General features: G+C 41.5%; 1 protein-coding gene across 2 annotated transcripts in view; it reads left to right on the top strand.

The window, feature by feature from the left end:
• Positions 1–26,112, top strand: part of nipblb (NIPBL cohesin loading factor b) — a 30,560-nt gene extending 4,448 nt beyond the window's left edge. Inside the window, exons 5-47 of one of the 2 annotated variants that reach the window (XM_079449102.1) lie at positions 189–297; positions 870–1,018; positions 1,297–1,445; positions 1,534–1,615; positions 1,871–2,401; positions 2,502–4,121; positions 4,288–4,410; positions 4,657–4,845; positions 4,987–5,058; positions 5,138–5,227; positions 5,358–5,458; positions 5,544–5,630; positions 5,706–5,937; positions 6,151–6,302; positions 6,402–6,482; positions 6,563–6,663; positions 6,738–6,867; positions 7,037–7,119; positions 7,881–8,013; positions 8,111–8,254; positions 8,343–8,429; positions 8,562–8,776; positions 9,040–9,139; positions 9,226–9,324; positions 9,432–9,578; positions 9,899–10,033; positions 18,414–18,512; positions 18,623–18,676; positions 18,927–19,035; positions 19,122–19,258; positions 21,402–21,542; positions 21,628–21,721; positions 21,808–21,962; positions 22,234–22,324; positions 22,405–22,578; positions 22,831–23,021; positions 23,097–23,204; positions 23,290–23,490; positions 23,753–23,899; positions 24,054–24,388; positions 24,477–24,651; positions 24,748–24,924; positions 25,016–26,112. In XM_079449102.1, the coding sequence (XP_079305228.1) occupies positions 189–297; positions 870–1,018; positions 1,297–1,445; positions 1,534–1,615; positions 1,871–2,401; positions 2,502–4,121; positions 4,288–4,410; positions 4,657–4,845; positions 4,987–5,058; positions 5,138–5,227; positions 5,358–5,458; positions 5,544–5,630; positions 5,706–5,937; positions 6,151–6,302; positions 6,402–6,482; positions 6,563–6,663; positions 6,738–6,867; positions 7,037–7,119; positions 7,881–8,013; positions 8,111–8,254; positions 8,343–8,429; positions 8,562–8,776; positions 9,040–9,139; positions 9,226–9,324; positions 9,432–9,578; positions 9,899–10,033; positions 18,414–18,512; positions 18,623–18,676; positions 18,927–19,035; positions 19,122–19,258; positions 21,402–21,542; positions 21,628–21,721; positions 21,808–21,962; positions 22,234–22,324; positions 22,405–22,578; positions 22,831–23,021; positions 23,097–23,204; positions 23,290–23,490; positions 23,753–23,899; positions 24,054–24,388; positions 24,477–24,651; positions 24,748–24,924; positions 25,016–25,378 (7,892 nt within the window). In that variant the 3' untranslated portion in view covers positions 25,379–26,112. Of the gene's footprint in view, positions 1–188; positions 298–866; positions 1,019–1,296; positions 1,446–1,533; positions 1,616–1,870; positions 2,402–2,501; positions 4,122–4,287; positions 4,411–4,656; positions 4,846–4,986; positions 5,059–5,137; positions 5,228–5,357; positions 5,459–5,543; positions 5,631–5,705; positions 5,938–6,150; positions 6,303–6,401; positions 6,483–6,562; positions 6,664–6,737; positions 6,868–7,036; positions 7,120–7,880; positions 8,014–8,110; positions 8,255–8,342; positions 8,430–8,561; positions 8,777–9,039; positions 9,140–9,225; positions 9,325–9,431; positions 9,579–9,898; positions 10,034–18,413; positions 18,513–18,622; positions 18,677–18,926; positions 19,036–19,121; positions 19,259–21,401; positions 21,543–21,627; positions 21,722–21,807; positions 21,963–22,233; positions 22,325–22,404; positions 22,579–22,830; positions 23,022–23,096; positions 23,205–23,289; positions 23,491–23,752; positions 23,900–24,053; positions 24,389–24,476; positions 24,652–24,747; positions 24,925–25,015 lie in introns of both variants that reach the window. The other variant, XM_079449101.1, reaches the window with a different exon arrangement.
• Positions 26,113–26,597: the final 485 nt, after the last annotated feature.

The raw sequence follows: 26,597 nt of genomic DNA, 5'->3' as shown, positions 1-26,597 counted from the left end.
TGAATGCAACTTTAGTCTTCATTATTGATGATAAGTGATAAATAAGTTATAATTTTTAGATATATAGACTATTTGCAACTTTTAGAAGTACTTATCAAGCAGCATGTCCAATCTTTCATTTGTCATAGAAAGACAATTGTGTATTATTTGGAAACAGCACATTGATTTTTGATTTTATTCTGCTGTAGGTTTAATGCAACAGCCAATGATACCATCCTACAAGATGCCTCAAAATTCAATGCACGGAAGCCCGGCATCAAACTACCAGCAAACCACTATAAGTCCGAGCCCTCCAGGGTATTGCTTCAGCTTTTTGGGTTTATTAAAGGGATACATTTTTATCCAAAGCGACTTACATCGCATTTTACAATAATTGATGTTTGTTGATGTTGAGTTTGTGCAAGCCATGGTATTGAACCCATGACTCTGGTGTTGCTAGTGCCATGCTCCAACCAATGAGCTAAAGGAAAGCTCAAATCTGTATAAATGTATTAGTTCTAATGAACACAGAGAACGATATTTGGAAGAAGGCTTCTAAACAGAGAGATTTTGCCCCATTGACTACCATACTAGTCATAAAATAAAGTGGTAGTCAAATGTGCCCCATAACTGTTTGCTGTTATGACATTATTAAAAATGTCTTATTTTGAGTTAAATACTAGAGTATTTTTTCCTACTATGGGAGTCAATGGGGGGCAAATCTGTCTGGTAATAAACATTCTTCCAAATATCTTTCTCTGTGTTCAACAACTATTGTTGTGTTTTATAAATACACTAAATTAATCGTTATGGAAAAATAGCAAGAGAGTGTTTTCTCATTTACATTTATTTTACATATATTGACCAGTTCTACTCTTCCTTGATAGCAGATTCGTTCAATCTCAGGCGGGTTCTGGTACCAGGTACATGCCCCAGCAGAACAGTCCAGTGCCGAGCCCGTACGCCCCACAGAGCCCCGCAGGCTACATGCAGTATAATCACCCACCCAGCTACTCTCAACACCAACAGATCCAGCAAGGTGAGTCCATGTTCTCCTCTATGATTATTTACATTGTGTGAAACCTCAGGAGGATTGTCTTCGTTTTGAATGTCATTACAACACCCTTAAATCTCAAGAAAGAATGGCTTTAATAATCTCAAAGTGAATATTTCCCTTGACTTGTCTGAATGATGTCACTTAAAGACTGCTCTATTTGAGACATGAATTCAGATTATATTCAAATACATGCTGATATTTTTTTATTTTGTGTACAAAGACAAGATCAAGTGAGGAGTGTATGTTGCTTTTTGTCGCAGTGTCTGTCTCCAGTCCTGTAGTTCCTAGTGGAATGAGAAACATCCATGACAACAAGGTCTCTGCGCAAGTGTCCGGTACCTCCAATCATAACTCAAGGCATTGTTCCAATGATGAGTACATCAACATCGTCCAGAGACTTGGAAATGATGTGGGTGCTTGACAAAGCTTGCATAAATTATTTGCAAAATAGCTGCTTTCAATTGATTGGTTCTTGATCTTGTTATCTGTGTTCAAAGGAGAGTGACCCCGCTTTGAGAAATGCATCTTTTCCTGTTCGTTCTGTCTGCTCTCCTGCTGGAAGTGAAGGAACTCCGAAAGGTGGAATGAAGTTTTTGAACACTGCCCTTATTATGGACTTTTAAATCATAAATTAAAAACTGTCTGAAAGTAATTCCAATTCATGCAAAATTAGATGAATCCAGGTGACATTATATTGGACAATTATACAATCCAGACATCCATGCATTTTTTGTTTCTAAATATTTTGGATCAGTTTTAACTACAAATATATAGGAAACATACTTGTAATGATGCTATGTTATGCAAAGTGTAATTTTTGTGTTAAAATTTCAGTCGGTTCTCGGCCGCCCCTGATTCTTCAGTCTCCTCCACCCTACACCTCCCCAAGAGATGCTGCTCCCGACCTCCTCTTGGAAGCAAAAAAGAAGCAAAAAAAACTTACAAAAGAGGAGGGAGGTAAAGGTGCCATGTATGACATTGTCAGCTCCCCCACAAAAGACTCAACCAAGCTTACGATAAAGTTGTCTCGTGTGAAGTCCACTGAGATGGAGCAGACAGCAGAAGTGTTGCCAGCCATAGAGCACAGCTCGGACGCAGAAAACGAGCTGTCGTGCGGTAGCATACCATTCCAGCGGAACACCCAGGAGCGGCTGGCTGCAGGCCAGTGTCTTCCAGCGGAGCACTCGGGCTACCAGCAGGTTCCTGTACTACAAAACACGGGGGCACTTGCAGCCAAGCAACCCGGGGTAGTTAGTGGAACCCCCTACGACGAAGCAGAGTTGGATGCTCTGGCTGAGATAGAAAGGATCGAGAGGGAATCTGCTATCGAACGAGAAAGGTGTTCCAAAGAAGTTCAAGATAAAGGTGTGTTGTTTGTGTAGGTGGTATGTGGATTGTTAATTATTCAAGATTACAGGAAAACCATATCTGAATACTGCTAACCCGTGGTTTTCTAACTCTACAGACAAACCTCTGAAAAAGAGAAAACAAGACTCATACCCTCAGGAACCAGGGGCTGGGGGCACTGCAGGCGCTTCAGGCACACCTGGGGTGGGAGGCGGTTGTAATGCTGGAAACAAACTGGTACCTCAAGAGGCTTGTGCTGCTAGCAATGGAGCCAGCCGGCCTGCCCTTATGGTCAGTATTGACCTGCAGCAAGCCGGCAGGGTGGAAGGGCCGCTAGACTCCTGTCCCATTCCTGCAACAGAGGCTCAACGTCTGCCGGAGGACGGCTCGGAATCCACCGGGGTCTTGCGGCTCAAATCCAAGACAGATGAAGAGGTGCAGCGGACGGTGGATGGCCGACCCGAGGTCATCAAAACGCCGCAGAAAACCACGTCGGAAGGGCGACCGGAGAATCCGAAACACAAGCACGACAACCGCAGGGAGATCTCAATCAAATCAAGTTCTGAAAAGAGATCAGATCTTTCCAAGCACAGACATGACAGGAAGCCTGACAAAGTAAGAACTGAGGGAAAAAGTAATGAAAGCTCACGGAAACACGAGGGGCGATCGGAGGCGACTCAAGGGAGTAAAGAGGAGCGGCACAGAGATCGGGACAGGGACAACGAAGGCTCCAAAATTCGTAGACCGGACACATCTAAATCATCCAGCCGGGTGGAGCACAGTCGAGAGAAGGAACGTGACAAGGAACAGGATAAGGAACGGGAGATGGATCGGGACAAGGAACGGGTGAAGGAACAGGAGATGGATCAGGATAAGGAACGGGTGATGGATCGGGACAAGGAACGGGTGACCGATAGGGACAAGGAACGGGTGAAGGATCGGGACAAGGAACGGGTGAAGGATCGGGACAAGGAACGGGTGAAGGATCGGGACAAGGAACGAGTGATGGATCCGGACAAGGAACTGGTGAAAGATCGGGACAAGGAACAGGTGAAAGATCGGGACAAGGAACAGGTGAAAGATCGGGACAAAGAACGGGTGATGGATCGGGACAAGGAACGGGTGAAAGATCGGGACAAGGAACGGGTGAAGGATCGGGACAAAGACCGAGAGAGGAATCGGGACAAAGAACGAGACAGGGACAAGGATCGAGAAAGGAAACACAAAATCACAGAATCAACGGAGCACAGGGACAAACGGTCTCCTGAGCAGCGCACGCGGCCCGACAGTCCTCGAGTGAAGCAGGAACCCCGCAAAGTAGCTGAATCCAAAATCAAATCTGAGAAGCCCGTTCTCAAAACTCCCAACAACAAAGACGAGAAGCGTAGCACCGATATCAAGAACAGAATAGATGGACACAAACCACCGTCCTCAGAATCCAAGATGGCCGAATTTCCCAACTACCTGCTGGGAGGCAAGTCAAGTGCATTAAAGAACTTTGTCATTCCTAAATTGAAACGAGACAAAGATGGGAAAGTGATGTCTGAAGTGCAGCGGCCCATAGAGTGTTTTCCCGAGCCACGTGTGAAGCTGGAGAAACTGAACCTAGTGGAAGACCTAAACAGGGGTGCTAAACCCGTTGTAGTTCTAAAGAAACTTTCCATCGATGAGGTCCAGAGGATTATCAGTAATTCACGCAGAGCAAGCAAGAGCAAGGTTTACAGCAAATCATTCTCAGGTGAGTCATTGTTTTGAATCCTGTTTTTGTCCGGTATTTGACAGTGTTGCAATTGTTTTGCAGTAAACTATGTACTGACTAATTTGGGTGAAAAATATTTGCATAGAGACCAGGTAAACCTCTCGTTGGTGGTTCATTGTTGACTTTCCTTCTTATGTCCCAGCAGAAATGGACCCCAGTTTGCCATTGTGTGAAAGAGTAAAGGTGAATAAACGCAGACGCAGCGCCACCAATGACAAGCCTAAGTATGCGGAGGTCAGCTCAAATGAAGACAGCGATTCTGAAGAGTGTAAGTTTATCATGAATGATGAATTTTTGTAGGTCCTTTTCGCAAGTTTTCTTACTGCTTGTTATGTAGGTTACAGTTCTTTGTCAACATTAGTACTGAAAAATTAAAACCAACATCCAACCCCTGTTCCCTATGCCTGTTAGTCTATTAATAAATTGTGTTATGTAGTCGATGAATCCTGTCCAGTTATAAGCAATTTCTACTTTATTTTCTGAGCAAATGTTCATAGAATCCTCTGAATTTCAGTCGCCCCAAAGCGTTCGAAAAGAGACCGGGACAGAACGTGTGAGGTTGAAGAAAAGGACCGGAGGGGTTCTGGAGATCACAGGCGGAGCGGAGGTCACCAAGACAGTCGGAAAAGCTCAGGCAATCGACATAGAGACCGGAGCCCAGAGGACTCTGACGAGGACACGCCCCCACCCATCTTAAGTGACCGTAAGTGACCCATCATTTTAGGTAGCACTAATGATGAAAGGTCTTTTGTCATTAATGTTGGTAGATGTTTCCTCATTCAAAATGTGAAAATGGCATAACCCTGACTGTTGACATCTAAACTCTGATATATTTCAAATTTAGTTGCCAGAAAGTTGAAGAAAAAGGAAAAATTGAAAAAGAGAAAATCCTACGAGCCCAAACTGACTCAGGATGGTACGTTTGATGTTTCTAATAAGCATAACACATTATAACGTATAACAAACTTTATTAACTCTTAATTTCCTCTCAACAGAAATGATGGACTCATCCACATTCAAGAGGTTTTCCAGCAGTGTTGACAATATTCTTGAAAACCTTGAAGATGTAGACTTGGCTTCATTAGGTACATGCAGAAAGTGTGGCAAGCATTGCTTTATCACATTGACATCTAAGATTGCCGTGTGAGAGTGTCTTAACCCACAGCCAAACCTGCCAGCTTAATAAACCAGATATTTGCTCTTCTTCATCTGCAGATGATGATGAGATCCCTCAGGAGTTACTGCTTGGAAAACAACAGCTCTCGGAATTAAGTAGCGAATCTGCCAAAATAAAGGCCATGGGCATCATGCATAAGGTGGGATGGCATCTTCTCTCTGCTGGAATGGATGTATCTCTTTTATTTTTTCTTTCTTTTAACCCTTAACTGCTTTTCTCCTCAGATTCCATCTGATAAGTTAGTGAAGGTCCAAAGTATTTTAGAGAAAAACATTCAGGATGGTGCAAAGCTCTCCACTCTCATGAATCACGTGAGTATCGTTGAGGTTTAGTCTGCAGAAGGTCCCTGCAGTTGATTCTTACTGATACAGTTTTTGTGGTTTCAGGGCAACGACAGGGATGATGAGGAACGATTGTGGCGTGACCTCATCATGGAACGAGTCACAAAATCTGCTGACGCTTGTCTGACGGCCCTTAATATCATGACCTCAGCGCGGATGCCGAAGGCCGTGTACATTGAGGATGTTATCGAGAGGATCTTACAGTACACAAAGTTCCATCTGCAGAACACTTTGTATCCGCAGTACGACCCAGTCTACAGGGTGGACCCTCATGGAGGTCAGTGTCCCAAGCAAGAATCAAAACCGGCAGAACAATTTTGAGTATTTACATTGTCACATACAATCTCGTTGGTCCATAATCCTACTCAGCGCCTAAAGAAATGTTTGTTCTGATTGCCATTTTGCTATATTTGTCCAGAAAATATCTGTGATGCTAATGTGTGTCACACATAGTTTATTGCATTGCTTTTGTTGTCTTACTCTCCTGCAGGAGGAATGCTCAGCTCGAAAGCCAAGCGAGCGAAGTGCTCAACTCACAAGCAGAGAGTTACCATCATGCTTTACAATAAAGCATGTGATGTTATCAGCAACATTTCTGAACTGCTGGAAATTCAGTTGATGACGGACACGACCATCCTTCAAGTGAGATTCCTGACTGCTACTTCCCCAGACATGATTTTATTTATTGGGAATCCGATCACATAAAGTAGTGTAAATGCATACTTTAATTTCTCCCTGCAGGTCTCATCGCTGGGCATCACACCTTTTTTTGTTGAGAACGTGAGCGAACTGCAGCTTTGTGCCATTAAGCTGGTGACGGCTGTAAGTATAAGGCTGTTTAGCGTTGTCTGCGCTACGCTGTGCTAACAGTGCCTAACGCTTCTGTGCTGTGCATCTTCCAGGTGTTCTCTAGATATGAAAAACACAGGCAGCTGATCCTAGAAGAGATCTTCACCTCTCTCGCCCGACTGCCAACCAGCAAGAGAAACTTAAGAAACTTCAGGTAGCTGCTCTGGTCCGATCTGCTATTTAACAGGCTTTTTTTGAGCGTGTGTATTTATGATATCATGTGTTAAGACTGAACAGCAGTGATAAGGACGGGGAGCCCATGTACATTCAGATGGTGACAGCCCTAGTTCTACAGCTCATTCAGTGTGTGGTCCATCTGCCTAATGAGAAAGATTCAGATGATGAAAGCGACAGGAAGGTATGGGTTGTTTTTGTGCTCTATAACGTACTTGTAAATGTACAGTAATTGTTCACAATGAAAATCTCTATAGATTTGTTGTTTTGTGATTCAAATATAAAAATGTTATACTTTTCCTACCTTATACACACACAACGTCTTGATTTTATTATGATTGGTCTTTTTTCAGGTTGATAAGGATGTGCTTATCACAAACTTCTATGAGACCGCAATGAGAACAGCACAAAACTTCCTCTCCGTTTTCCTGAAAAAGTAAGAGCCCTACACAGGAATCCCCCCCTTAAAATATTCCTGCCCCATATTGTTTATTTTGAAAATATACACATTCCTCCTTGTCTGCCTGATTTTTTCATTTATGACACGAGATTTCAGCACTGCGCTTGTATTTCATGTTTTAATTTTAATTCATGTACTTTTTAATTTAATACGTTTTATGGTTTTTATTTTTGGGCTTTACTGTTTCTCTATATATTTCAAAAATATTGAGCATGAATATCAGCATGGATTACTATTTTACGAAATCACTGTATAAAAATCTTGATCCTGTCTCAGTGACTTTTAGCCATATTTGCTTGGGTATATACGCCTAAACGGATTAACTTTTCTCCTTGGATATGCGTGCTTGTCTGTGAGGGAACAAAGAGAGCAGGTGTCCTCTGCCATGTGACATGATACTTTTTAATGCTTACAACAAGACATCAACGATTTAAATACAATGTATATATATGATTTGTTACTTATTTATCATTCATACGTAAGTCAATAATGTAACAAATGTTTTTTTGCGTATTTCGAGAGTATGGAGTAAGGGAAAAAGCTTTAAGATATCATGCGGTTCTGTTTGCATTTTCCGCACTGCGGAAATCATTTAGCGGACCCCTTGGACCCCACAGTGGGAACCCCTGCTCTAGACTATTAACTGTTATAACAAACTTCATAATTGGGAAAAATTGTGTTTTATATTTTTAAACACAAGTCTAAATCCTTATGCTCTTTCTGATTTTTTATTAAAGGTGCGGTAGTAAGCAGGGCGAAGATGACTACAGGCCGCTGTTTGAAAACTTCATTCAGGATCTTCTGTCCACAGTGAATAAACCCGATTGGCCCGCTGCAGAGCTACTACTGAGCCTTCTGGGAAGGCTACTGGTAAGTTCTTAATTTGATATTCACAGATATTTATAGTTCAGATCAGAAGTGTTGACATTTGCCGTTTTTACAGTCAATTTTGTCTTTTTATGCGTAGGTTCACCAGTTTAGTAATAAGCAAACAGAGATGGCTTTGAGGGTGGCTTCTTTGGATTATCTGGGCACCGTGGCCGCACGTCTTCGTAAAGATGCTGTGACCAGCAAAATGGACCAGCGCTCCATCGATCGCATCCTCGGAGAGGTGATGATAGGCTCCGCCCATCTGTGTCATCCATATATCGGTCCTGAACGATGCTGAAGTTGTTGCTACGTATGGTTGTGTTTCACAGAGTTCTGGCAGCGATGAGATTCAGCAACTACAGAAGGCTCTGTTGGGTTACCTGGAAGAGAACATGGAGACTGATCCATCTCTTGTGGTGAGAAAGGAGTTTTAAAAGTAGTGGGGGTTTTTTTTACGGAAACATGCCGACTGATCGTCACACAACTCCATTGAACTCTATGAAATTATCAATGTATGACGTTTATTGGGATTCCTTCCTGTCCAACAGTTTGCACGCAAGTTCTACATTGCACAGTGGTTCAGGGATACCAGCATGGAAACGGAGAAAGCTATGAAATCTCAAAGAGACGATGACTCGTCTGACGGGCAGCATCATGCCCAGGACATTGAGTCTAGTAGTGAGATCATGCAGAAAGCAGAAGCGCGCAAGAAGTTCCTCCGGTCTGTTGTCAAGACCGTACCATCAAAGTTTAGCTCACTAAGGTACAACCATTAGCGGTTTTCATCACAAAAGCTACTCTGTTTAATGTCCCTTCTTTTAGCTTTTTCATATTAGTTTGCAAACACAACTAATAAGTAAGCCATTCATAGAAGTAAGTCAACCAGTGACTTAGGGGCGGGCTATCTCTTTGACCAGTGGTGACACCTTACTTCTATTAGCTTGTGTTTGTTTTCATCCTGAATGTTTGCTTAAAGAACATGTTACATCTGATGATATTTTCACACCTGTCACTTGTTATGCGCAGAAACTCTGATACTGTGGACTATGAGGACTCGTGTCTTATCGTGCGATATCTGGCCTCTATGAGGCCCTTTGCACAGAGCTTTGATATTTATCTCACGCAGGTGAGAAATCATTACATTCAAGTTTATATATTTTCATAATGCACAAAACAAGAGACAATAACAAACTTCTCTGTGTTCGTCCGTAGATCTTGAGAGTCCTCGGTGAAAGTGCCATCGCAGTGAGAACGAAAGCGATGAAATGTCTTTCTGAAGTCGTTGCGGTGGATCCCAGCATTCTGGCCCGGGTGAGTGCAGTTTTCTAAATCAGTGGTAATAAACCTGAAGCTTTTCCTTGTTTCGAATGTATCGAAACGCAGCGGGATCAGGGTTTAAAACTGTTGTCTGTGTGCAGTTGGACATGCAGCGAGGAGTTCACGGGCGATTGATGGATAACTCCACCAGTGTGAGAGAGGCAGCAGTAGAGCTGTTGGGTCGGTTTGTACTGAGCCGACCGCAGCTTACCGAACAGTATTATGACATGTTGATCGAGCGGATCCTGGTTTGTACCTCTACTTTGAACATATACACAAACTTAGCTGTTGTTGAGGTCAAAGGTCACAGCTTCAACAAACTGATATGTTCTGTACTCAAATTGCATTATCGGTTATTGCAATCGGGTCAAATTAACATGTTAATGTGACATCCCTTAAATTTCTCATCGAAAAATAACCCAAGTTATTCTGAAAGCTAGTCTCTCACTTTACTCAAAATTATACTCTAAATTAAACTTAGTTGACCTGTTATAGATTTTGATACATTTTCTAGTCAGTGAAAAATAATGACGCAGACTGATGTGTGCTGTTTGTATGCTTTCTTCAGGATACAGGCATCAGTGTGAGGAAGAGGGTTATTAAAATCCTGCGAGACATCTGTCTGGAGCAGCCCACCTTCAACAAGATCACTGAAATGTGTGTCAAGATGATCAGAAGAGTCAATGATGAGGAAGGCATCAAGGTTTGGGATTCATGTTATCATTTTTGGGCATCTCATTTACTTTCAGATTTAGTTGTTTACCGTTTGATTTATTTCTACAATAAAAACACAGTTTGGCGTTTCCCATACAATGCATTACTTGGGCAGTCCCCCCAGGTATATTTATTGCCACCCTAGTATATTTGGCATCAAATGTTTTTTATCCATCCGTGCTAATGACTGTATCTGTGATCAAATTACTAGTAGATAAACAGCGCTTACGCCTGTTCTCTCCTTCCTGACTTCTTTGCAGTGATTGGAGTGTGGCAGCGTGCGCATCCTCATCCTCCGTTGTTAGCATGCACTCTCTTCCGATGAGCTCCGTGTGTGTGTGTGTGTTTTAATTGTCACTTGCATTTAAAATCAAAGCATTTGTAATACAGCAATTCATTGTCGAAAAATGGCAAACAGCATACAGTGCATCCGGAAAGTATTCACAGCGCTTCACTTTTTCCACATTTTGTCATGTTACAGCCTTATTCCAAAATTTATTAAATTCATTATTTTCCTCAAAACTCTACACACTACCCCACAATGACAAAGTGAAAGAAGAAATCTTTGCATATTTGTAAAAAATAAAAAGCGCAAAAGCACATTTACATAGGTATTCACAGCCTTTGCTCAATACTTTGTTGAAGCACCTTTGACACCAATTACAACCTCAAGTCTTTTTGACTATGATGCTACTACAAGCTTGTCTCACCTATTTTTGGGCAGTTTCTCCCATTCGTCTTTGCAAGATCTCTCAAGCTCCATCAGGCTGGATGGGGAGCGTCGGTGCACAGCCATTTTCAGATCTCTCCAGAGATGTTCAATCGGGTTCAAGTCTGAGCTCTGGCTGGGCCACTCAAGGACGTACACAGAGTTGTCCTGTAGCCATTCCTTTATTATCTTGGCTGTGTGCTAAGGGTCATTGGTTCTCATGGTCTGAGAGTCCTTCATGAACCTTTTGGCAAACTACAGGCAGACTGTCATGTGCCTTTTACTGAGGAGTGGCTTCCATCTGGCCACCATACATTGGTGGAGTGCTGCAGAGATGGTTGTTCTTCTGGAAGGTTCTCCTCTCTCCACAGAGACATGCTGGAGCTCTGTCAGAGTGACCATCAAGTTCTTGGTCACCTCCCTGACTAAGGCCCTCTTCCCACCATCGCACAGTTTGGTCGGGCGGCCAGCTTTAGGAAGAGTCTTGATGGTTCCTTCTTCCATTTATGGATGATGGAGGCCACTGTGATCTGAAATTGTTCTGTACCCATCCCCAGATCTGTGCCTCGATACAATCCTATCTCGGAGGTCTGCAGACAATTTATTGGACTTCATGGCTTGGTTTGTGCTCTGACATGCACTGTTAACTGTGGGACCTTATGTAGACAGGTGTGTGCCTTTCCAAATCATGTCCAATCAACTGAATTTCCCACAGGTGGACTCCAATCAAGTTGTAGAAACATCTCAAGGAAGATCAGTGGAAAAAGGATGCACCTGAGCTCAATTTTGAGTGTCATGGCAAACGCTGTGAATATTTATGTTGATGTGCTTTTTTCGTTTTTTGGAAAGATTTCAAAAAAACTTCCACGTTGTCATTATGGGGTATTGTTGGTAGAATTTTGAGGAAAATAATTAATTGAATCCATTTTGCAATAAGGATGTAAAATGACAAAATGTGGAACAATTGAAGCGCTGTGAATACTTTCCAGATGCACTGTATAGACGCTCTTTAATGTAGATTTACTCTATTGTGATTTTGTCTGAAGATGTTCAGCGGTTAAAGTGACTGCTGGTAGCATCCTGTTCAAAAATACTGTTTAATGTGACAGCTAAGAGGGTAAAAGAAAAACAGACAACAAGACGTCTCTCTTGTCTTGGCAATATGTTTTGGGTCTTTGTCAAGTTAAAGGGACATCCATGACCCATCTTCAGTGATCTGGTTAAGTGGAGGAGGTTCTTTCCTAATATTTCACGGTACATGGTGAACGTCCCTCAGCCCCTCAATGCGGTGAAGTCATCCTGTACCCGAGCAGAGAAAATCCCTAAAGCATAATGTTTCCAACATTGTGTCTCTCTGTGTGTTCTTGGGGTCATAGTCAGCATTTCTCTCCCTCCAAAAACAGTCAATTTTCTTCCTGTTTGACCACAGCACTTTCTCGAAAGCCTTTTCTGAATCATTTTGATGTTCATTGTCAAACTTCAGGCGGGCCTTCTTGAGCAGGAGGACCTTGCGGGTGCTTCAGGATTTCAATCTATTGTGGCATATAGTGTTACCAATGGTTTAACTGTGGTCCCAACTGTCTTGAAATCATTAACAAGCCTCTTCCGCGTAGTTCTGGGCTGATCTTTAACCTTTCTCATGATCATCTTTACCCCATTGGGGAAATCTTGCAAGGAGCTCCATACCAAGGACAATTATAGTTATTTTGTATTGCTTCTATTCCCTAATAATAATAATAATAAATATAGCTGCAAGCAGCGATTCCCGGGTTCGAGCAGTCTAAAGCGTCAAGATTGTTCAGAACGAAGAGAACTAGCGGCCAAAAGGCGCTGCCTTTAGTAGGTGACCTCAGAGCTAGCTCTTGAGTTATGGCCATTTTATTGTAAAAGGCTCCGCATAATTAGAACTTTTGGCGTGCGTCCCTTATCGACCTTGAAAGGAAATTTCAACTTTTTTTCGATAGTTATTGACATTCACACTCCACAGAAGTCGTCTGCATTGATTTGGTTCCGATCGGTCGAAAAACCAAGGACTAGTTCGCGAAAGTAGGTTTTTGACATCATCGGCGATAACTCACGAACCGTTTGTTTGACAGAAGTGGTTCCAGAGGCAAAGTTGTTCAGAATGAGGAGAGCTATCATATGATGTAAATAGTTTGAGTATATGTCAAATGTCACGTGATACACAATTGTTTTTGCAACCAAAAACACGTAAATTTAGCCATTTTTGCTGTTATAGCGCCACCTAGTGTCCAAACGCCGCGCCCTTACGTATGTGACCTCTGAGTGATGGTCTTCACATATGTTTCAAGCCCCATGATCATATCTCTAATAGTTATTGAGTTATGGCCATTTAAATGTAATAGGCCCCGCCTATTTTTTTTATTTTAGTGCCCCTTAGCGACCTTGAAAGGAAATTTCAACTTTCTTTCGATAATTATTGACATTCACACTCCACAGAAGTCATCTGAATCGGTTTGGTTCCGATTAACCGATTAAACCTAGGACGAGTTCGCGAAAGTAGGTTTTTGACATCATCAGCGATAACTCACGAACCGTTTGATCGACAGAAGCGGTTCCAGAGGCAAAGTTGTTCAGAATGAGGAGACCTATCAAATAATGTAAATAGTTTGAGTATATGTCAAATGTCACGTGACACACAATTGTTTAAGGACTCCAAAAACGTTATTTCGCCCCCAGTGGCCGAATGACTTCATATTTCTTACAGACCTTCTTGACCATGAGTCGAACAAGCCCAGCGAGTGTCGTTTCGATCGGCCCCCGTTAAGTCGGTCTAAGGAGTGCTCAAACTTCATTGGCCGATGGCGGCCATGTTTTTTTTAGATACGCCAATGTCCTTTTCTAGAATCATGGTACATGACACAAAGACACACCATACCAAGAAATTAGTCGATCGGGCAAACTGTTGGGTAGTTATTGCCCTTTTCGAGAAAATGTATATTATAGCGCCACCTAGAGGCCAAACGCCGACTTTTTTATACTGTGACCTCGGACTGAGAGTATAAACATATGGTCCAAGCCCCGTGAAGATAGCTCAAACGGTTCACGAGTTATAACCATTTTAGTAAAATTAGCTCCTTCCGGTTCCGACGTTTTGGCGCCCCCCGGCCACCGCAAATCGAAATTTCAACTTTTTTTCGATAATTATTTACATTCACACTCCACAGAATTCATCAGCGTTGGTCTGGTTCCGATTGGGCAAAAATCCAGAGACTAGTTCAATTTTTTTATTTTTGCATAAAATGCAAATTAGCGGAAAAATTTGCATACCGGAAATGAAATCGGAGATAGCCATTTTTTAAGTTTTGAGCCAATGATCACATGTATCTAGAACACTGGGGCGTGCGACAAGCGATTTAGGAATTATGAGCGCAAACGCATTCAGCATCGCTGTAGCGCCACCTATGGGCCGACATGGCTGGCTCCGAGTATCTGAGTAGCGAGCAATACTACTACCATCTGACCGAATCTCAGCTCTGTCCGACTTACGGTTTGGGCTGCACGATCAGTTTTACGGCGGAAAAATAATAATAATAATTAAAGCTGCAAGCAGCATTTATCGGGTTTCGAGTTTTAAGGCAGTCAAAAGCAGTCATGCATTCATGAACAGTTTAGGGGGTCACACCACAACAAACGCATGAAGGATCAAAGTCCAACACACACACGCACAGAAAAATGACAGGTATCAACTCATAGAAACTATGCATGCTTACAGAAACATGCACATATACTACAAGAATGTTATTTTTCTGACTGTCAAATCATTTGGACAATTTGTTAATGAGTATCCGATTTTCATTGTTGTTGCCTTTTAAATTGAAGCGAAGGTGCTTTCAAACTCAAGAAGTCTGAAGTTCCTGGGCCGAGACGTTTATTTTCAAAGCGTATCAGAGCCTGTAGATGTATGTCACGTGATACACAATTGTTTAAGCACTCCAAAAACGTTATTTCGCCCCCAGTGGCCAAATGAGTTCATATTTCTTACAGACCTTCAGGACCAGGACAGGAACAAGCCCAGCGAGTGTCATTTTGATCGGCCTCCGTTAACCCTGTCTAATGAGTGCTCAAATTTCATTGGCCGATGGCGGCCATGTTTTTTGAGAAAAGCCAAAGTCCTTTTATACAGTCACGGTGCATGACACAAAGACACACCATACCAAATAATAAGTCGATCGGGCAAACGGTTGGGTAGTTATAGCCCTTTTCGTGTTCTTTGCTATTATAGCGCCAACTAGTGGCCAAACAACGAGTTATTTTTATTGTGACCCCGGACTGAGGGTCTACACATATGGTATAAGCCCCGTGAAGATATCTCAAACCGTTCTCTTGATATAGCCATTTTAGTGAAATAGGCAACTATCGGTTCAGACGTTTTAGAGCCCCCTAGCGACCCTGAGTCGAAATTTCAACTTTTTTTCAACGAATATTTACATTCACACTCCACAGAATTCATCAGCGTTGGTTTGGTTCCGATCGGGCAAAAATCCAGGGACTAGTTCATTTTTTTTTTTTTTTATAAAATGCAAATTAGCGGGAAAATTTGCATACCGGAAATGAAATCGGAGATAGCCATTTTTTAAGTTTTGAGCCAATGATTACAGAGATATAAAACACTTGGGTGTGCGACAAACGGTTTAGGAGTTACGAATGCAAACGCGTTGAGCATCGCTATAGCGCCACCTATGGGCCGATTTGGCTGGGTCACTGTATCTGAGTAACCTGCACAGATACAACCAATTGACAAAGTCTCGAGTTTCTACGACTTACGGTTTGGGCTGGGCGATGCGTTTTAGCGCGGAAAAATAATAATAATAAAAATCCTTACAAAAACAATAGGTTTTCAGCACTTCGTGCTCGAAACCCTAAATATAGCTGCAAGCAGCAATTATCGGGTTTCGAGAAGTTTAGGTAAGTAAACGTCGACCAGTCTCAGGGATGGCAAACTAACATGTCCACAATCGACAATACAACCCCACACCCAGCAAAATGAGTCAAAGGGTCAGCATTGGCTCATACAGACCCAGGCATGCTCACACACACATGCACATATAGGACATAGATTACATTTTCTCATATCAAGTCATTCGGACAATTCAGTAGCGAGACTCACGTTATCAGGATAAATTAGTCAAATCCATTTCAGAAATTGCCCTAACACACATCCTCAATGAATGATAGGCCTTTAGACCCAGAATTTTGACTTAGGTGATCAGTAACGGTCTATGCAGACTACGTATGCTTACAAAGACATGTATGAAAAGCCCATTTGAATGAATATTTCGCCTTTTGGACTTTTATAAAGGCTTGCCTCTTCTGATGAGCATGCTTGTTTTGAGTCATAATATGTATAATACTACTTAATTGCAAGTCAGTTGGATTATTTATTAAGGAGTAGCAACCTTTAACGTACATTATTCACGTTAATATAAAAAAGGACCCTGTAATGGTCACACAACAAAAAAAACTCAACATGTTTTTAATCATTATTGACCTAGAGAGTCCAGAGAATTGTACTATGGTGGAAATTTTGAAATTGCTTGAAAATCAAAGAACTAGTTTGCAAAAGTACGATTTTAACATCATCAGCAATAACTCCTGAACCGTTTGATTGACATCAATAGATCAAGAGGCAAATTTGTTCAGAATGAGAAGAGCTATCATATGATATCAATAGTTTGTGTGTTTGTCAAATGTCACGTGATACACAATTGTTTAAGTAATGAAATACGAGTCAATTTTGCCATTTTTACTGTTTTAGCGCCACCTAGTGTCCAAACGCCACCTTCTTTTGTAGGTGACCTCAGAGTGATAGTCTACACATTTGTTCCAAGCCCCATGATGATGTGTTAATCCGTTCTGGATTTATGGCCATTTTAATGTGATAGGCTCCGCCCAGTTAAGTTTTTGCCCCCCCCTACCGTGTATGAATATAAATTTCAACTTTTTTTCAATGATTATTTACATTCACACTCCACAGAAGTCATCTGCATTGGTTTGGTTCCGATCGGTTGAAAAACCAAGGACTAGTTCGCGAAAGTAGATTTTTGACATCGTCAGCGATAACTCACGATCCGTTTGATCGACAGAAGCGTGTCCAGAGGCAAAGTTGTTCAGAATGAGGAGAGCTATCATATGATGTAAATAGTTTGAGTATATGTCAAATTTCACGTGATACACAATTGTTTATGCACTCTAAAACCGTTACTTCGCCCCCCGGTGGCCGAATGAGTTCATATTTCTTACAGACCTTCAGGACCACGAGTCGAACAAGCCCAGCGAGTGTCGTTTCGATCGGCCCCTGTTAACCCTGTGTAATGAGTGCTCAAAATTCATTGGCCGATAGCGGCCATGTTTTTTGAGAAACGTCAAAGTCCTTTTATACAGTCACGGTGCATGACACAAAGACACACCATACCAAATAATAAGTCGATCGGGCAAACGGTTTCGTAGTTAGAGCCTTTGTCGACTTCTTTGCTATTATAGCGCCACCTAGTGGCCAAACACCGAGTCTTTTTTATTGTGACCCCGGACTAAGGGTCTACATATACGGTCTAAGCCCCGTGAAGATAGCTCAAACGGTTCACGAGTTATGGTCATTTGAGTGAAATAGGCTACTTCCGGTTCAGACGTTTTGATGCCCCCTAGCGACCCTGAATCGAAATTTCAACTTCCTTTTATGATTATTCATATTCACACTCCACAGAATTCATCAGCGTTGGTTTGGTTCCGATCGGGCAAAAATCCAGGGACTAGTTCATTTTTTTTTTTTTTCATAAAATGCAAATTAGCGGAAAAATTTGCATACCGGAAATGAAATCGGAGATAGCCATTTTTTAAGTTTGGAGCCAAGGATTCCAATGACACCAAACACTTTGTTGTGCGACATCCGGTTTACGAGTATTGAGCCCAAACGCATTGGCCATCGCTATAGCGCCACCTATGGGGCGATTTGGCTGGTTCACAGTATCTGAGTAACCTGCACAGATACAACCAATTGACAAAGTCTCGAGTTTCTACGACTTACGGTTTGGGCTGGGCGATGCGTTTTAGCGCGGAAAAATAATAATAAGAAGAAGAAGAAGAAGAATAAAAATCCTTACAAATACAATAGGTTTTCAGCCCTTCGGGCTCGAAACCCTAATAAAAGCTACAAATACAATAGGTTTCTAGCCCTTCGGGCTCGAACCCTAATAATAAATAATCGCACCAACGGTTGTCTTCTTCTAACCAAGCTTCTGTCTGTAGAGGTTGAAATGGAAGATATATTTTATATACATAACAAGCTGACTTGGGGGACTTTCTTAAAATAACTAAATGTAAATGTAAAGTGACAGGACTAATCTGTGGTCCATATAGACACATAACCAATCTGTGGATCCAGAATTCATGCTGGTTGGTAGGGGATCAAATACTTATTTCACTGACTGAAATGCAAATCAATTTATAACCTTTATATAAAAAATGTCTCCTGATTTTTTTAATATTCTGTCTCTATCAGTTAAAATAAACCAACCATAACAATTATAGACCCTTCATTTCTTTGTAAGCAGGTAAAAAACTGTACAAAATCAGCAGGGGATCAAATAATTATTTCCCTCACTGTAGTTCGTGGTTTTAATATTCTTCATGTTTTCTACAGAAATTGGTAAATGAGACATTTCAGAAGCTGTGGTTTACCCCCACGCCGAATCATGATAAAGAGGCCATGACTCGCAAGATTCTCAACATCACAGATGTGGTAAGAGTGTGCAGAAAGAAACGATTACCTCATGACATTGACACATGATGTTTAATACATCAGTCTCCGTTCACATTATGGCTCTTCTGACTTGAATAATTTCTGCTCAGGTCGAAGCATGCAAAGATTCGGGTTATGACTGGTTCGAGCAGCTGCTGCAGAATGTGAGTTGTTTCTTTATTTTTATAGGTTGTACTAATTACTCGGTTGTTTAGGCACATTTTTGTGTAAAAGACATGCTAGCAACTGAAAGGTTGTGGGTTTGAACTCTAAATGGCGGGGTGGTTTTATTTCAGTTTTGTGGGATTTATGGAATGCTTCAATTATCCCAGAAGGATTGTCACTGTGTACTGTAAATAGTGTGGTTCAAATATAAATGCATACTCCAAATCTTAATGCGATCTGTTGTCACAGCTGTTGAAAACAGAAGAGGCTGCTTCCTACAAACCGGCCAGGAAGGCTTGTGTTCAGCTGGTGGACAGTCTGGTGGAGCATATTATCAAATACGAGGAATCTCTCGCTGGTACGGACTTTACTTTTCTTTTACATTATGTTTTTCTAAAGCCTTTCTGGACATACGGTGAGTTTTTCCGTCTTGTTGGTCGACAGACTGTGACAATAAGGGTCTGGCATCGAATCGCCTGGTGGCTTGTATCACCACACTGTATCTTTTCAGCAAAATCCGAGCTCAGCTTATGGTGAAACACACCATGACTATGCAGCCCTACCTCACCACAAAGTGTAATGTAAGTATAAGCGTGTGTGTCAACTTGTGAATGTACATAAACTGTGCTACTGCCAGATTGTGTTTCCATATTTCATTTATAACTCCGTGTCCAATGCAGCCACAACGGCAATACGCATTGTTTTTAAAAATGGCTTATTTTCTGTGAAGTGGTAACTGACAGCTCAGCCCACAAAAAAGTTCTCATTTGATAAGTTTCATATTTCGTATATATTAAAGAAACGGTATCACTTTTGTGCATTACGAGAATAGCGGCAATGGTTAATTTTCCTCATGTTGTAAATGAATTACAGAAAACAAGAACGTTCAAACTCTTAAGAACAACCAATTCTATTAGAGTCAACAATGTATTTTTAATCATGTTACATTATTTAATTTATTAATTTGATCATGTTTTCTATGCGCGCTTTCAGAGAGAGAGCTCCCCACACACTATCATCTCATTGGCTGTGAATTTTGTAGCGTCTGTTCTGTATGTGATGTAAGAAAAAAGTGAAATAAATGTTCGCTAAAATAAAAGAAACTAAACACTGAACTGAACTATTTTCACTTTTAGTACTATCTAAACTAAAAGAAAAAAATACTTTTTATGCACAATAATTTATAAATAATTTAAATGCTCAAAACTATGTAATGTAATGCATAAACGTTGGTCGGGACTAAAAGTAAATATAATTAAAGCTGCAAGCAGCATTTATCGGGTTTCGAGTTTTAAGGCAGTCAAAAGCAGTCATGCATTCATGAACAGTTTAGGGGGTCACACCACAACAAACGCATGAAGGATCAAAGTCCAACACACACACGCACAGAAAAATTACAGGTATCAACTCATAGAAACTATGCATGATTACAGAAACATGCACATATACTACAAGAATGTTATTTTTCTGACTGTCAAATCATTTGGACAATTTGTTAATGAGTATCCGATTTTCATTGTTGTTGCATTTTAAATTGAAGCGAAGGTGCTTTCAAACTCAAGAAGTCTGAAGTTCCTGGGCCGAGACGTTTATTTTCAAAGCGTATCAGAGCCTTTAGATGTATGTCATGTGATACACAATTGTTTAAGCACTCCAAAAACGTTATTTCGCCCCCAGTGGCCAAATGAGTTCATATTTCTTACAGACCTTCAGGACCAGGACAGGAACAAGCCCAGCGAGTGTCATTTTGATCGGCCTCCGTTAACCCTGTCTAATGAGTGCTCAAATTTCATTGGCCGATGGCGGCCAGGTTTTTTGAGAAGAGCCAAAGTCCTTTTATACAGTCACGGTGCATGACACAAAGACACACCATACCAAATAATAAGTCAATCGGGCAAACTGTTGGGTAGTTATAGCCCTTTTCGTGTTCTTTGCTATTATAGCGCCAACTAGTGGCCAAATACCGAGTTATTTTTATTGTGACCCCGGACTGAGGGTCTACACATATGGTATAAGCCCCGTGAAGATAGCTCAAACCGTTCTCTTGATATAGCCATTTTAGTGAAATAGGCAACTATCGGTTCAGACGTTTTAGAGCCCCCTAGCGACCCTGAGTCGAAATTTCAACTTTTTTTCAACGAATATTTATATTCACACTCCACAGAATTCATCAGCGTTGGTTTGGTTCCGATCGGGCAAAAATCCAGTGAGTAGATCATTTTTGTTTTTTTTGAAAAAATGCAAATTAGCGGCAAAATTTGCATACCGGAAATGAAATCGGAGATAGCCATTTTTCAAGTTTTGAGCCAATGATTACAATGATATAAAACACTTGGGTGTGCGTCAAACGGTTTAGGAGTTACGAATGCAAACGCGTTCAGCATCGCTGTAGCGCCCCCTATGGGACGATTTGGCTGGGTCACTGTATCTGAGTAACCTGCACAGATACAACCAATTGACAAAGTCTCAAGTTTCTACGACTTACGGTTTGGGCTGGCCAACGCGTTTTATGGCGGAATAATAATAATAATAATAATAATAATAAAAATCCTTACAAAAACAATAGGTTTTCAGCCCTTCGGGCTCGAAACCCTAATGACAATTTATATTTAGGGGAATCAGGGTTCCAAGTGTCTGTCTTACAGTAGTCTCTGCGTTAGTGATGGCAGGAAAACACAACACAGAAAAATGACTTTACTTATAAAACTGTGTGTATTTCTACAGACTCAAAGTGATTTCATGGTGATCTGCAATGTGGCAAAAATCCTGGAGCTTGTGGTTCCTTTGATGGATCATCCGAGCGAAAGCTTCCTCACCACCATCGAGGAAGATCTGATGAAGCTCATCATCAAATACGGCATGACGGCAAGTTGAGCTAAAGGAACCATGTTTATGTTCTGCTTGTTTGTACACCAGAAGCCTCATGGTTCAACCTGCATGTTTTCCATAGGTTGTGCAGCACTGCGTAAGTTGTCTCGGCGCCGTTGTAAATAAGGTCACCCGTAACTTTAAGTTTGTCTGGGCTTGTTTTAATCGATACTATGGTGAGTCAAGTATTAGAATAATTATGATACCCGTCAGTATTAATGTTGAATTCTCTGATCATGAGAAATTGTTCTTTAAATTTAAGGAGCGCTGAACAAGCTGAAGTTACAGCATCAGGAAGATCCAAACAGCAACGCTCTGGTATCAAATAAACCAGCGCTGTTGCGGTCACTGTTTACTGTGGGAGCACTGTGCAGACACTTTGACTTTGACCAAGAAGAGTTTAAAGGCAGTAATAAGGTTTGTTACTTGATGGTCAAAAGTCTTATTTTTTATCTCATGAAACCTGTCAAGATGATGTCAAAGTCATTGTTTACTCCGTATTAAACAAATATGAGAAAATTACTATAAGTATAATAACAGGGGGAATTGTTAAAGACCTTTCTGTTAATATCAACAAAACACTTAAACATCCATCTTTTATGTTTAGGCAAATTTTTACCTGCCCTAGGCTAGCTTTCATCAGTTTGACCTGCTTATATATCTGGGATGTGCTCTCTTCCTCTCTCAGGTGGTCATAAAAGACAAAGTAATGGAGCTGCTGCTGTATTTCACTAAGAATGAGGACGAGGAGGTGCAGACTAAGGCCATCATAGGTTTAGGTAAATATCTGCTCTATCATCGGTCAAGTTCTTGTTGCCGTCTTCAAGTTGTTCAAAACTGTCATCTTTTGCTTTTCCAGGGTTCCTGTTAATCCAGCACCCAGAGTTGATGTTTTCACCAGATATTAAAAACCTTTACAACCCTCTCATGGCTGACAGGAAGACATCTGTGAACTTGAAGATCCAGGTGCTGAAAAACCTGCAGATGTACCTGCAGGAGGAGGACTCGCGCATGCAGGAGGCCGATAGGGAGTGTGAGTGTTTATCTCTGTCTAGCTCCGAAGCAGTAGATCTAACACTGTTTCTGTCTGAGTTCTTGATTTATTTTAGCCATTTGGCAGCATGTTTCTAGGTAGTAATGATTTGTCCAACAGAGGGCGCATCCAGGCTTAGTAAATAAATCCGCCTTTGAGCTGCAGTCAAATCCCTTGACATTTATTGTTCACTAAAAAATAGTTTACAATTGTAAATTCTACCTGCTTATTCTATTTCTCTGATCTCTGCAGGGAAGAAAATGGCAAAGCAGGAGGACCTGAAAGAGATGGGCGACATCTCGTCTGGCATGAGCAGTTCCATCATGCAACTCTACCTCAAGCAGGTGCTGGAGTGTTTCTTCCACACACAGTCCAGCGTGCGCCACTTCGCCCTAAACGTCATCGCCCTGACTCTCAACCAGGGCCTCATTCACCCCGTACAGGTGCGTACACACCACGCCAAATTTCTGAAATCTCTTGTCTGAAAGTGTTTTAATTTAGTTTTATTTCTCCATCAGTGTGTTCCATATCTTATCGCCATGGGAACGGATTCTGAACCCACAATGAGGAATAAAGCCGATCAACAGCTCGTGGAGATTGATAAGAAATACAGCGGATTCATTCACGTGAGTGGATCTGAACAGCTGCAGTCTGTGTTGTGTGACGCGACCCGATTGAATATCAAATAACAGATGCGTGTCTCTGAAACAGATGAAGGCCGTGGCAGGGTTGAAAATGTCTTATCAGGTACAACAAGCCATCGTGGGTTCGCAGAAGGCGGTGGTCAGGGGCTTCCGGCAGGATGAGACGAGCGGGGCACTGTGTTCTCATCTCTACACCATGGTGCGAAGCAACAGACAACACCGCAGGGCTTTCCTCATCTCACTGCTTAACCTGTTTGACGACAGTTCGGTTAGTGGCTTGTTTGTCTGATTTAGTCTTCAATTTAGCCATTAAAGGTGGTGAAATATTTCATTCGTTTTTTTAGGTTAAGATATGATGTGACAAATGGTCACAGATTAACACTAATAAGATGATTAATAAAAATAATTGATTTATTAATTTTTTTTATCTATCTAATTCTGTACCTAAATTCTGTTATGCGTTCTGGTGTTCACTTATTCTCTCTGTTTTTTGGAGATGTCTAATAATGTTTTATTTTGTTTTCATGAAGAAGTCAGACGTGAACATGCTGTTGTTTGTCGCGGACAATCTGGCCACCTTCCCATATCAGAGTCAGGAGGAGCCGCTGTTTATTATGCATCATGTAGACATCACGCTGTCGGTGTCCGGCAGCAACCTGATGCAGTCTTTTAAAGAGGTATGATGCTGACCTTCTGTCGAACTTGTTATTTTGTGGTTAACCAGAGAAAGAAAGTAATTTGGTTTTGAACAACCATTAAGATCTGATAACTGACAATTTTCAGTTTGGGCTAAATTCAGACTCTACAAATCGGTCTACTCTTTTCTTGCAGTCTTTGCTTAAAGAGCCAAGACAACGAGAAAAGAAGAAGAAGAAGAAAAAGAAGAGAGGGAAAAGATGTGGCTCTGAGGAAGATGAAGATGAGAGCAGCAGGGCAAGCTCCAGCGACAGTAGCGATGATGATGTCATCCGTCGGCCCAAGAAACCCAAGCTAGCTGTGCCGGTGGACTCGGACTTTGATTCAGACCTCGAGGATGTCGACAAAGTGATGCTGCATCTCCCTGACAACACGAACCCCCTGCTTGATTTCGCAAGTGCGTCTCAGGGCATCCTGCTTCTTCTGATGCTCAAGCAGCACCTTAAGAACCTCTTCGGCTTCTCTGATAGGTTAGTGTGCAAACCAGATGAATTCGGGCTCTTTAATGGAAATAACTACACATCAGGTTTGTTGATGTATTTGTGTTTTTTCTTGCAGTAAAATTCAGAAGTACTCGCCTACGGAATCTGCGAAAATCTACGACAAGGCTGTAAACCGGAAGGCCAATGTGCATTTCAACCCACGGCAGACACTGGATTACCTGACCAACAACTTGTCCAATGCAGATCTCACGTATGACGCCAAGAGGAGAATCGTCAGACAGTATTTAGATGTAAGATTTGCGACGTACCCCATAATCTTTTTTTAAAAGATATTTGAAATGAGGATCCCAACCAAAATAATGTTGTAACTCTGGTCTACTTTTTAGTTTAAGGTACTGATGGAGCACTTGGACCCAGACGAAGAAGATGAAGAGGGCGAAGCTTCAGCAAGCAGCCACGCAAGAAATAAAGCCATCACTGCTCTGCTAGGAGGATCCAGTCCCAAGAATCATGCTGCTGATTCGTATGACGAAGACAGTGATGCGGACGAAAAGACCCCAGGGGTGAGAACAACCGGGATCTAGTGCTCAACAAGTGTTATATTTGCGTTTGTGTGTTAATCTCTCACATCTGTCCTTTTATTAACTCCTCTAGTCATCACGGCGACCAAGGAAAGGAGATTCGGCGGAAGCATCAGGTCACATGAACGCAAACGTTCAAGCTATGGACGTCATTGCTATCTACTGTCCTAAATATAAGGACCGGCCGCAGATAGCACGTGTCATTCAGAAGACGAGCACAGGCTACAGCGTTCATTGGATGGCCGGCTCCTACTCGGGCACATGGGCGGAAGCCAAGAAACGTGACGGACGAAAACTGGTGCCTTGGGTGGACACTATTAAGGAGTGCGACATTATCTACAAGAAAATTGCCTTGACAAGCGCGCACAAACTGACCAACAAAATGGTGCATACTTTACGTTCACTGTACGCAGCCAAGGAAGGAACTTCCAGCTAATTAATCTGTAATAACTCTGGAACTGTTACACTCGACAAACTCAGCCAAACCCTATCAGGATTCAGCTTTTTGTAAACTAAGTGTGAAAGAAAAGAGTATTGCAGACTGATTTTAAGATCCGACATGGAACTGGCCGAATTGAGACGATTTTAAAAGTGGTTTTAAAAGTGTGGTCTGAATTGTAGATGTGGATCCTGTACATCTTTTAAGTTAAACGGAAATGAAAGAATCGTTTGGGAGCTCCTTCGCTGTTGTGCAGCAACTTGGTTGTTTGAATTTTTTCCCCCACTGTATCATAGTTTAACAAAAAACGGAAGCGAAAAATGTTTATATCTCTGACAAAAAAAATCTGTTTAAAGAAATAAACCTACAGTGAATGTTGGAAATTAGTCTGTTGATGTTCTTAATAAAGTGACCTTGGAGTTTAACCTAGCACCCGATGGATTTCTTTAGCTTAGCTCAGTTTCCAGGGAAATAAACTTTTAAACATCTCCTCTGCTTTGTTTTATTCTTTTGGTTACTGTGCTGTATAATGGAGTCTCCTGGACATAATTTATTCGGTTGAAAGCAGAGCATGCAGTATAAGTTGCCTACATGGAAGGGAGGTTTTTGTAAATGTAGATTTTGATGTACTGGGTCAGGGTTCGAGTCCTTAAACCCCACAGCGGGAAAAGGGACCCCCAGCATGTGTGGAGGAGCAAATACTGCAATAAATTTTTGTACTTCTCTTTGTTACTTGTCTTGTTTGCATTTGACTTTGATTTGAACTAAGATAACAAGAATTTTTATAAAAAAATAACAGTTTTTACTGATTTCATACTGAATGCATTAAAAGGTGATGCATTCATACATCATAATAATCATTTGAATTATCTATACATTATATTACGTATCTATTGACGTGCGCAGCTCGTCAAATGGGAGGCCCAACCCTGAAGGGATATGTGACTTGTTTGAAATTGTTTGTGTACGTGAAAGATCAAGTTTTCGTTTAGAATAAGCGTCAGCAAGGCCAGGTTAAATTTAGTTCTCTGCTGCACTTTGACACACTTAAACCTGCTCTTCAAGGTCATCTGGATTACTGAAATATTATTGATAATTTAGATGGAGCTAAAAAGCAAGACAGTGGTCCACCAACAACAGGGTTTAAAACCCTTGATTTTATATGCATTGGTTTAAATGCTGTTCACCACGCCACATAATTATTGAACAGCATGCC

This window comes from Barbatula barbatula (assembly GCF_947034865.1).
Source record: "Barbatula barbatula genome assembly, chromosome: 24".
Taxonomy (NCBI): Eukaryota; Metazoa; Chordata; class Actinopteri; order Cypriniformes; family Nemacheilidae; genus Barbatula; species Barbatula barbatula.
The sequence above is the reverse complement of the archived record's forward strand: the minus strand, read 5'-3'. Positions and strand labels throughout refer to the sequence as shown.